General features: G+C 34.8%; 1 protein-coding gene and 1 long non-coding RNA gene across 4 annotated transcripts in view; one reads left to right on the top strand and one right to left on the bottom strand.

Annotated features, from left to right (window-relative positions):
- LOC149563208 (uncharacterized) overlaps nucleotides 1-10,655 on the top strand; it is a 39,210-nt gene extending 28,555 nt beyond the window's left edge. Inside the window, exon 3 of the mRNA XM_089826578.1 lies at nucleotides 10,094-10,655. Within this exon, the coding sequence (XP_089682704.1) occupies nucleotides 10,094-10,317 (224 nt within the window). The 3' untranslated portion in view covers nucleotides 10,318-10,655. The remainder of the gene's footprint in view (nucleotides 1-10,093) is intronic.
- LOC149563207 (uncharacterized) overlaps nucleotides 1-12,725 on the bottom strand; it is a 100,693-nt gene that overhangs the window by 21,376 nt on the left and 66,592 nt on the right. The gene's annotated exons all lie outside the window — the stretch shown is intronic.

Below are 12,725 nucleotides of genomic sequence, written 5' to 3'. Positions count from 1 at the left end.
TTTACATGTTAGCTTCTTTAAAATTATGGCCAGGCATCCCAAGGATGGAAAATTTTCCTGATAATGTGAAGTCTTATGAATTCTACCCGTGTTTACACTTGGAAAATAGATATGCAGAGTATATAAGAGTTAATGATGCATTCACCATGAGAATTTGTAGGGAGCTACAGGGATGTCTAGAGAGGAGATTTAGCCATGAAGCCATGGCAGCCATTAGCCAATTTGGGAGTTACTTCATTCAATTCTCATCCTTTTTGTATTTGCGTCTTGTAGCTTTTGATGGTTTCCCCTTAAAGTTGCCGAGGTATCCTAGCGATATGGTTGTGCCGATTGAGATTATGAGGCAAGCAATCCAAGTGAACATGCTGAGTGGGAATTTGAAGAAACGGTACAAGTTTTCTATGAAGGTGGGAGCTTTTAGTGAGTCCCCTTCTAATGCAAAGAACATGTTGAAGGTATTTGAAATGAAATACAAATTGGAGATGTCTGAAGTCTTAAGGCCCATGTTTGATCCGAATGGATATACAAGGGAAGTGTTGTAGATTGGAAGTGTTGCAAAAAAAAAAAAGAAACTCGCATAGTTGTAAAACTAACTTACTAAGTCATTTCATAGTAAGAATATATCAATGTTACTTGATTATTGATCAATGCCAAATGTCAAAGATAAACATTAAATACGCACTCATTAATCTATGATAATGTTGTAAAAAAAGTCATACACTGAATTACTAAAATGCAAAATGGAATTTCAAAACATAGCCTACTTCATCAGATTGATAGATAATAAATTATATTTAATAAGTTTGAAAAATGGTGATAAATCATAAATGAGTCAATGAAAAATGTTTAAACATAGTTAATCAAAGATGCAAATGCTCTTCAAGGGTCAAATGGGTCATCAAAATATGAGGGATCAATGGCTTCATCCTCATCTATATCATTTTCCTCATCACTGGAACCCAAACCGGTTCCACTAGCCCCAAATGCAACCACATCCTCCTCTTTCTCAACATCTAGCAAGGCAATTCTAGATATATCCTGGACAGTCATATCCAAGTCTGAAGTCTCGAGTAGTACATCCCACAACTTCTCTAGTCCCTTCTTATATCTTGGATCCTTGTGTGATAGGAGGTGCCAATTGTTGTGAATAAATATCAAGTCCTCTCCTTTCTTCAAACCTAACCAGTTATGCTTCACTGAGTGGATAAAGGAGTATGTACTCCAATTCCATTCAGCAACAGAAGAGCTCGCAACCTAGAGAGACAACCACCACAATTTTTAAAAATTAGAAATTGCAATTTTACACTACAATAGGAATTTAAGAGAGCTAATTCTACAAGCTAAGAGGCCATAAGAAAAAGAAAAAGAACTTAAATACATATTTGTGACAAGATCTTAATGGCAAGAGGTTGGAGGTATATGTAACTTTGCCCATGTAAGTACCACCATCCAATGGTATCCATTCTACTTTGGTCATTGATTGCATTAGGGTCTGCATTTTTGCCTGAGACAAAATCTACAAACTCTCTACTAACATTCAATGCCGCACCAAGATCACTAAAGAGCCTGCTAAATGACCTCTTATACCCAGTAGAGACTTCAGGATCTCTATATGGTGCCACTTTTCTAGGAATAGAAAGTATCTCACCGCTATAATATCTGAGAGAAAGTGCATATGCCAGGAGGTGTAAAGGTGTAGTCATCTTATTCCAGCGATGTAGAACAATTTTCTTCACCTTATTGTACAAGGTATCCTCAGGATCCTTCTCTCTCCTCTGAATGACTTAGGATGTCAAATGATGTAAATGTAAGTTATCTTGATGTAGTGTTAATAACTTAAATAAAATCAAAAATCAAAATCTCTCAATAAACAAGGATAATGTATTGTATAAAAATTTAAACTTATTGATTTCATTCTTTCTAGTGCATATGCCAGGAGGTGTAAAGGTGTAGTCATCTTGTTCCAGCGATGTAGAACAATTTTCTTCACCTTATTGTACAAGGTACCCTCAGGATCCTTCTCTCTCCTCTGAATGACTTAGGATGTCAAATGATGTAAATGTAAGTTATCTTGATGTAGTGTTAATAACTTAAATAAAATCAAAAATCAAAATCTCTCAATAAACAAGGATAATGTATTGTATAAAAATTTAAACTTATTGATTTCATTCTTTCTAGTGCATATGCCAGGAGGTGTAAAGGTGTAGTCATCTTGTTCCAGCGATGTAGAACAATTTTCTTCACCTTATTGTACAAGGTACCCTCAGGATCCTTCTCTCTCCTCTGAATGACTTAGGATGTCAAATGATGTAAATGTAAGTTATCTTGATGTAGTGTTAATAACTTAAATAAAATCAAAAATCAAAATCTCTCAATAAACAAGGATAATGTATTGTATAAAAATTTAAACTTATTGATTTCATTCTTTCTAGCATGGAGTCCATAGTATCATATATGTCCCCCAAACAAGGCTCATCAGTGTCGGCATACTAAAGCATAGACATGATGGGCTCGGCGAACTCTAATGCATATTCCACCCTATTCCAAAAATCATCACTCAAGATCAAATCCTTTACAGTTTTAGCCCTTTTTGTATCAGCTTGCTTCCATCCACTCCATTTGTTGCTAATAACCATTTGACACAATGCTTCTTTCACCCTCACAAGTCGTCTAAGGACAATTGTGTGTGAAGCAAACCTAGTTTCAACAACCTATCACCATGTTAATTCAAAGAATCAAATTGTAAGTTAATATAATAACACATTTCAAATATCAAATATGTAAACAACACAAAAATTTAAAAATATGTATTAAATTATGTAAAGTATGACACAAAAATTAAAATCATAAATGAAGCTAAATAAAGTTTAAAATTTACCTTTAATAATTCCAAGTGGGAGAAAATTCTAAAAATTGCTTGTGACATATGGTGATTTGTCACAAACATTTGGATCTGCTCACCCTCCTCGTACACTTTTTTCATCCATTCAATTTGGGTGCCAATTGCTTTCATCACCAAGTTCAAGGAGTGGACAGTGCATGGTGTCCAAAAGATATGCTCATATCGTGCTTCTACCAAAGCACCTGCAGCCTTACAAACTTTAGCAGTGTCCATTATTACTCGGACAACATTGTCGACACCCATGAACTCTATGGATTCAATGAAGTTCGGCAATAAAATCTGCATCCTTTACCTACCCTTCGCAATTAACCACCCTCAAAAAATTGCCCCCTTGGGGCAGACAGCAATCACATTTATTAATGGACGGTTTTTGCAATCTTTCCATCCATCTGAGACAATGCTCAACCGCATTTCAATCCAAGAATCTCTTATTGGTTTGAGCAGGTTTTCTGCATTCTTTCTCTCACTATGCAATATGGTGGTTCTCAACTTTTCATATCCAGGGGCTTAGTAACCATGAGGTGCTTCATTCATTGCTTGCACCATCTCTCTCCAATAAGGTGATCTCACTAAATTGAATGTAACACCATTCATAATGAGGCAATGCCCAATCTTTAAGTCAGCAATTTCTATCCTTTCATTTTCAAATGCCTTATCTAATGGCCCTCTCTTGTGGGATGGGGGTGTTTCTATTTCATCTTCATCCACAGATGGGGTAGGTAGGAAGGGATGTGGTTTAGTGGTTGTTTGAGAGGATGTTGTTGGTGGTTTTTGCTTTGATTTATCTTTTTTCGCCTTTGACACTAATCTATCAGCCTCTTGTTCTTTTAACATGCCTGCTATTTGAGGAGTCAGTAACCCCTTTTTACCTCCCTTTTGGAGCCCCTCACACATGCTAATCCCTTGACCTGGTGGGCCTATCAAATGATGTTTAACCCGATAATATGAGCTTCTATATTGGTTTTGGCAAAAATTGCATTTCCATATATACCCTCCCCCTCCAAAACATTGCTCAATTCTTGTTGTATACTTCCACAAAGGAGAGCTTTTATCAATTTTAAATCTTTGGGATCCCACCCCACCCACTGAACCCTGACTACTCATTCTATGATTCTTGCAATCTATTAAAAAAAAATTTTTAAAAATTAAAAATATTTCAAAACTTATACAAAACGTGATAAAAAATTAGAACAATAAATATTAAAAAAACTATGAAAGAAGCAAAAGGAAGGATCAAATGCATACCTAGAACACTCCGCACTGATTATTTGAAGTTTTGGGACTCTACAAACAATCTCTACAACCTCCATTTCAAACTTGCAAAATGGTCACACCAAATGAAAGACAAAAATGAGAAAGCAAATGAGAGATTAAATGAACGAAAAGTATCTAATATGCCTTCCTTTAGGGTTTGAAAAAAAAAATTTTAAAAACCCATTTTAAAATGTTTTTATGGCCTCTTTATGGCCCACATTTCTATGTTTTGGTATGCCAACATTGATGAGCCTTGTTTGAGGGGCATATATGATGTCATGGACTCCATGCTAGAAAGAATGAAATCAATAAGTTTAAATTTTTATACAATACTTTATCCTTGTTAATTGAGAGATTTTGATATATTATTTTAATTAAGTTATCAACACTACAAGATAACTTACATGTACATCATTTGACATCCCAGGTCATTCAGAGGAGAGAGCAGGACCTTGAGGATACCTTGTACAATAAGGTGAAGAAAATTGTTCTATATCGCTGGAAAAAGATGACTACACCTCCTAGCGTATGCACTTTCTCCCAAATATTATAGCGGTGAGATACTTTCTATTTCTGATAGAGTGGCACCATACAGAGATCCTGAAGTTTCTACTGGGTATAAGAGGGCATTTAGTGGGCTTTTTAGTGATCCTGATGTGGCATTGAATGTTAGGAGAGAGTTTGTAGAGTTTGTCTCAAGCAAAAATGCAAACCCTGATGCAATCAATGACCAAAGTAGAATGGATGTCATTGGATGGTGGTACTTACATGGGCAAAGTTGCATATACCTCCAACCTCTTGCCATTAAGATCTTGTCACAAGTATGTATTTAAGTTTATTTTCCTTTTCTTATGGCCACTTAGCTTGTCAAATTAGCACTCTTAAATTCCTATTGTATTGTAAAATTGCAATTTCTAATTTTTTTAAATTGTGTTGGTTCTCTCTAGGTTGCGAGCTCTTCTATTGTTGAGCGTAATTGGAGTACATACTCCTTAATCCACTCAGTGAAGCGTAACTGATTGGGTTCGAAGAAAGTAGAGGACTTAGTATTTATTCACAACAACTAGCGCCTCCTATCACGCAAGGATCCGGGATATAAGAAGGGAACAAAGAAGTTGTGGGATGTACTACTCGAGACTTCTGACTTGGATATGACCATCTAGGATATATCTAGAATTGTCGTGTTAGATGTTGAGATGGACGAGGAGGATGATGTGGTTGCATCTGGGGCTAGTGAAACCAGTTTGGGTTCCAATGATGAGAAAAATATTGTAGATGAGGATGAAGCCATTGATCCCTCATATTTTGATGACCCATTTGACCCTTGAAGGGCATTTGTATCTTTGATAAACTATGTTCAAACATTTTTCATTGACTCATTTATGTTTTATCACCATGTTTCAAACTTTATTAAATTATAATTTATTATCTATCAATCTGATGAAGTAGTCTATGTTTTGAAATTTCATTTTTCATTTTAGTAATTCAATGTATGATTTTATTTACAACATTAACATAGATTAATGAGTGAGTATTTAATGTTAATCTTTGACATTTGGCATTGATCAATAATCAAGTAACATTGATATATTCATACTACGCGAGTTTTTTTTGGCATATATATATATATATATATATACACTCACGAACCCAAATGGGGAAAAAAATTGCCCAAACCCACGAACCCGAACCCAAATTTGTCCCCGAACCCAAATCGGTAGCTTAGGTTAGAACCACATTCTAGAAAAAATAGATTAAAAGTTGGATAGCTGGAAAGGCAGGTAGAGCTACTATGATAAAATCAGTCTTATCTATTGATGTAGAGGGCTTATTCCAAATAACTTTTTTAAGTCTGTTTTTAACTCTAACGACCTATTTGTTTCACAGAATTGGACCGCAATTGGGATAGTGGTAACCTAATTTTTTCAGATCTGCCGTTTGTGTCCAAAATGATAAAGTAGAACTAGAATTTCGGAATTCTAATTTTGCCCCAAAGTCAGGTTACCACACTTCCATCATGATAGGTGGAATTGGGAATTGAATTCCAATTTTACTTTTGAGGATTGGAAAGAAATTAGCATTTATTAATTCTTCAAGTCTGAGGATTTTTTACCTAATTTTTTTTTACCATTATACCATTCAAACTTTTACTATTTTACATTTGTGCATTCGGTTCTTGAGATTTTTGTTATAGAAGAAGGTAACGATCTAAGTCATTTTCATTTGCTTAGTATTCTTCGTTTCCTAATAGTACCCATGTCTTAGCCATGGTGCCTCCCTTGTACAAGTCCTCTGCATTTCCCCTGGAGAGTGGTGGCAGAGATTTCTCTTTCGACAAGTCTTTGGTATGTTGCTGTCTCTTTGGGTGCTCTCGCCATAATGAATAGTTTGTTTCTGCTCTCTTTGTTTATGCTCTATACAACTGCCTCCTCTTTGCTTTTGCTATTCACTTGGATTTTATCAAGTACAAATTTTATGCCTTCATCTTTATTTAGGCAATTCTCATCAGCTGTATCAATCACAAAAAATTATTTCTTTTTGTTTCCACAATTAAAATTATCTAAGCAATTTTCAAAACCCCAAAAAGAGTCAAAATAATTTGAAGATCAACGTGAATTTTGTCCCAAACATTAGACATTTGTCTGCATCTTTTTTAAGAATTATAGGTTTTGCATGGTACTAAATAATGTGCCTGAGCAATCTCTACTGTGAAACCTTTTTTTGGGTTAATTGCAATTTAGTTTTTTTCTTTGGTCGGTCTTCTGGATAAATGGAACACTTACATGGGAGCAAAGGGACTTCTTTATTTTATGAGTATTTTATGAAATCGATCCTTGCTAATCTATTTACTACATGAGACCCAAAGGCAGCCTCCTTTGCGAACTCTATGATGCTCTATCAATAGACTTAAAAATTATTGTGCCTTCATAGTTGGTGATCTGCAGTTTGGTCAGGGTTATAGATAAGCCTCAGAAAAATGGGCTGATTTACTCTAATTTACTTCATTGTATGGTATCAGTTCCTTATAAATGGTATAGATTCTTCTCTAAACAGAGACTGTCAGTATTTGGTATCATCTTTTTGTAAAATTATTATTGTTTGCATCAATGAATGATCATTGTAGATGGAGGATTTAACAGAAAATATGATGCTCAAAAATACAAGGCATCTGATCCTGATATGGTTCCTTCTATTGGTATCCAATACATGGATATGGAGTTGAAAACTTCAAAAAAAAGTGGTTGGATGGCTATTAAGGATCAATTTTCACTGTTCGGCAAAAAATTGTTGTTTCCCTTAATGAAAATTGATTTAAGAGTTGCTTCCCTTCAAATATCTTCTTGCTTGAATATTTCCTTGTCATCTCAGATTACTTTTGGGAAGAAAAAGAGTGCTTATTTAGGGCTATACATAAAAACACATTTTGACCAAATGTAGGTAAGCAACTGGTATCCATGCCCAACACCAACTATAACAAGCTTTATTCAACCATGATGCTTGCAGTTTAGAAGTGGAACAAGATTGCATTCAACATTACCTTGGTTTGACATTATAGGACATGAATAAATCCCACTCTTATTCAACCATGATACTCATTATGCAGAAGTCGAACAAGCTTTCAATCAGCAATTCGCCAATACCATAATTATCCATTGACTCCTTTTATCTCTGTTAGTAGTAGAACTATTTTAGTCCCCCTCTATCTACCCAACAGTTAGGATAGTGGCTGAAATCTGACATTTTTCTATTATATAGCTTTAAATCAATTAAATTGAGCGAGAATCTCTTAGTTGTATGACAGTCTCTTCGATTCTTTAGATATTGATAAAGCTTTTGGATTTAGCTTGTATATTTTATGTCTATGTTTAGCACTTGAAATATTTGACGTGTTCTCTTATTTGCTGAAACTCTGAAGAGTTTACTGCCCTGGTTGAAATCAGACATTATAACATAAATTCCGTAAAGAAAATGTCTAAAAATATTTCATCTTCTTATTCTGTCATTAGACAGGTGAACTATCAAAAACAGTCTGAAACAAGAACTACTCTAGTTCATATTTTAACCCATTTCAGTGCATTTAAGATATTGACATGACTTCATTTAAGTTCTTGAAGTATTGTGGGTCTTATTTTGGGTTGTGTATATATATATATATATATATATATATGTAGATCTGGTCTTGTAATTTGATTAGTGTACTATGTCATTATTAGATAGTGTACTATATCATCCAAAAGAGAAAGCTATCTGAGAAGTTATCACCCGGATCCTACGTTATCATATGGATGGTCAAAATTTCCACTTCTTTTTCTCCCCACTGCTGCAAACAGTAGCATTCCCTGACTTATGAATGTTTGTTCAATATCCAGCATGTTAGATGAAGTTTTGGATTTAGGAAGATAAGGCTACAAAAATGCAAGAGGCTTGATCCATTTTCAAGTCTTCCTATCATATATGATTTTGCAGCCATAAATAAGTTCTTTGGAAGCCGAGAGGACTTATTTTCTGTAATTCATGATTGATTTTCTCATCTCTCAACCTAGTTCTTGAGTTGTATCAATAGTTCTTATTAGTCTACTCTTAGTCCATAATGTTGCATTAGGGGTGAGCATTGCTCCCATTTTGATCACAACCCCTATGTATTTTACTTTTATTGTAGCCGTTTGTAAGGTTGACTTATCTAGATCAGTATGTCAACCATGGGATGTAGATCAGCAATAATTATATTTTGATCAGCTATCTATCTTAATACTGAATATGATCTGATCTCATTGGACTGAGTGATCTTAACAGTTTAAGCTACTTGAACACCTTCTAGATGGAAGTGAATGATGGTTGGCTTCTTGCACATTTTGTGCTCATTCACTTAGCCTTTAACTTGTCACACTAACCTGCAACACAGTTGTACAATTTCACTTTCTTGTTAGATTTTGTGCTTGTTTTATTTTCTCTCAGCTATCTGGTGTGCTCTTTCCTTTTCACTTGTATTGGGATTGTGCTTTTTGTCTCTGATATTTGTGTTACTTATTTTTAGGTTCTTGATGGCTCCTATTAAAGCTATAAGAATCCAAGCAGTTGTTGTTAGGAGGAGTAGAATTATTCATGTTTCTTGCTGCTATTCTTGCCACCATTGCAGTATCCATAGCAACATCTGCACAAGAAGCTAGAAGAGAGAGGCATAAACACCAAAGAGATGATATTCCTTTTTATAAGCGAATTGTCCATTCCAATGAGATAGATTGTCATGATCAAATTTGCATGAGCAGAGGAGCTTTCTTTAAACTAGGCAATATTCTAAGCAAAAAGGAAGCATTCGAGATACGTTAAACATTACGCTAGAAGAACAACTGGTAATGTTCCTCCATAACCTTGCCCACGGCCACAATCTAAGGAATTGTAAGATTGCTCACAACTTTGGTCATTCAATAGAGACAATTATCCAAGACTTCCACAAGGTCTTTACGGGTATCTTAACTCTCCATGGTGGCTATTTTGTACCCCTTGGTCCAAACACTCCTCCATAGATTATAGGGAAGGATTGTTTTGATCCGTACTTCAAGGTAAAACTCCTAATGGCACATATTTATTGGCTTGACATTTAATCGTATTACTGAACATTTGATAATAAATGTGGTTACTATAGGATTGTTTTGGAGCTTAGTGTCGATGTGGATATAGAAGCTAAATATCACAATAGAAAAGGCTAGTTGTTGCAGAATGGTATGGGTGTATGTTCATTTGATTATAAATTTCAATAAATTCTTGTTGGTTAGGAAGGGTTTGCTGCAGATAGTTGTGTTCTTGCTTCGTCTCTCTTCAAATCAGATACACTAGTTGTTCCCCTGGTATGTATAATCATCTTGTAAATTATTATATAGTGAAGTTTACAAGAAATGAGACAATGCTACAACAATATTCTTTTGTATGCTTTTGTAGGAAAATTTTATCTAGCTGATGTTGGATATTCAAATGTACCAGGATTTCTCGCCCTTTTTTTGTGTACACGTCATCACCTAAAGGAGTTTTCAAGAGAAAACCCAATAAGCACTCCACAGGAGTCATATAACCACCGACACTCCTCGCTTAGGTATTTAATAAAGCATACATTTGGAATTTTGAAGCAACATTTTCATAACTTGAGGCATGCAACATCTTATTAAATCATGAAACAAACAAAGATTGTTTTAGCATGTTGCATACTACACAACTTCATTACGATAGAGAACAGTGTTCCAACTGAAATAGAAATTGAAGAGGATGATGAACGTAATGCGATAAATGTAACAATACTGGAGAAGTTGGGATGACTCAGCGAGATAGAGATGATTGGGGAAAATTTCAAGATGAGATAGCACGGAGAGTGTGGGAAGACTATAGATCACGTGCTTACTTGTAGAAAACAACATAACATTGTGTTTGCAGACTTGTACTGATATGATAATTGTCACATTGATATGTCCTTATTATAACTAAATTTGATTGCATCTTTTTATTTTAATATGTTTGTGATATTGTATCTGTTTTTTATGTGTCTGATCTGCACAGTCATGTGATATTGTATCTCTGATTTAATGTATCTGATTTTCAGTTTTGCATCAGTTCTAAATGTATCTAATGTATATGAATGGGGTTTCAGTTATGGATGCGGGTTGGAATCAGAATGTCTGTTTGATTTGTGTAAATATGATACAATCTATTGGCTATTTTGTATAGGAAGTGGCATGGTATGTGTAATCTGTTTATTTGCAGATTTGTAATTACAGGTGATATTTTGCTTTACAAAATGTTAAATTTTGGTAAGAGGAGGGTTGTTTTATATATAGGAACAGTTTTACTCGCTTTAGCTTGGTCATATCAATATTTCATTAAAGCTTTTGAATACTTGTTAGTTTCTTCCTTGTCTCATTTTTATCAGGATGTTCTTTGGCACTGACCAGCCATTTTGATCTCCAACTTTATAATGCAACCCAAAGCTAACCACCATTAATGTCGGTGAAAGAAAGCAAACAATGGCTATGAACATCACTACCTGATTCCTTCCACCCATGACTGATAAGAGAGGGCTTGATAAAAAAACTAGGAAGCAGAGCAGATGACCTGATCTGATCTTTGTTTTAAGGTGGTATGGGCTTAGTACATTTCAGTTAATGTAATGACTTGAAGCTCGGCTGGGCACCTTTACCTTTACAGATAATTTGTCAAGAACCTTGCTGTCCAATTCTCAAATTAGGTACAGTTTAAAGACAATGGGCTTTCATGTTTCACAAGAGTATAAAATTTTATAAATTTCCATAGTTACCATGAAATTGTCTCTGCAGCTACCAAAACTCCTCAATTTCATTTTGAGTGCTTGGGAAGACTCTCCCATCTCTGATTCTACCACTCAACATCCTCTTAAATGAATGAAGCCTACAAAATCTTGACCCACTTGGAGAACAAATTTCCTCTAGTGGAAGGCTATTTATCTCTGTAGACAAATCAATGTCTACTTCCGCTAAAGTTTCATTGCTGATTACATCCCAAATTTTTGCCAATTTAAATAATCATATAGACGTTATGTAATTCATGTGAATGTCAGTTGGCTAGTAAATCAATTGAATATTATGATCATGTGAAATGAAAATATGGTTGTTTGTTTTAATTCATGTAAAGATGACATGTTAGTTGTTTGTTACAATTTTAACAGAAAATGAATATTTATTATTTTAAAGAAGTTTCGAAAAGTTAGTTACTTATTTGAAATGGTGGTTAACTGTTACAATGATTTAAAATGATTTTTAATTATAGTTATCTTGATTTAAATTGAGGAATATGTTATTATCATGGAAATTCTTCTTGGTTGCAGAACACAGCGAAGGGGAGGGATAATTGCCGAAGGAGGAGCTAGGGTTGAGCACCAAAAGTCCACTGACATGCCACTAGGTATGGATTCTAAGCATCTTGGCTAAGGATTAAACAACTAGGCAAGCAAGAGTGTACCTTGGACGACCATGAGTTAACCAGTCATTTCATAACACCAAGAAAAACATTAGGCATTTAAACAAGTGTTCTAGAGGAGCAAGAGCCCCTGCCCTTTGCTTGGGTGAAACGAATGTAGAAGGAGTTTGTGTTGAACCGCAAACATAATGTGATTAATAAACTAATTGAATTGGCTAAAACCAATGTAAAGCTTTTAGTGGATGTACAACATGACAAAAACAAATGTTGGGAGCCATATTCATGGAGTTTTGAAATATGAGAGGCAAGGAGGTCTGCAGAAGGAAGGCATTTTTGTAATTTAGCTAAAATATGAAGTTAGACTGCAACTGTTGACTTTGACATGCAACCTAAAGGGATATATAATGATACAAATCAAGCTAAGGTCTTGGATTGTATTTCTCATCCTTGATTATTTACTTGCTATTCATCAAAAAATACATGCTTGTATAAATTTTGTTCCATCTTTAAAAGTACCTGTATACCAAGAATTCAAAATGCCCAACTTGCCTTCATATAACTGTCAATATTAGTCGGATTAAACTAAGTTCGTCATTTCCCCATTCTTTCCTTAGATTTGGTAACGAGGAGA

The sequence above is a fragment of the Cupressus sempervirens genome, chromosome 4 (assembly GCF_028749045.1).
Source record: "Cupressus sempervirens isolate cs-2001-9-10 chromosome 4, ASM2874904v1, whole genome shotgun sequence".
Lineage (NCBI taxonomy): Eukaryota > Viridiplantae > Streptophyta > Pinopsida > Cupressales > Cupressaceae > Cupressus > Cupressus sempervirens.
The sequence above is the reverse complement of the archived record's forward strand: the minus strand, read 5'-3'. Positions and strand labels throughout refer to the sequence as shown.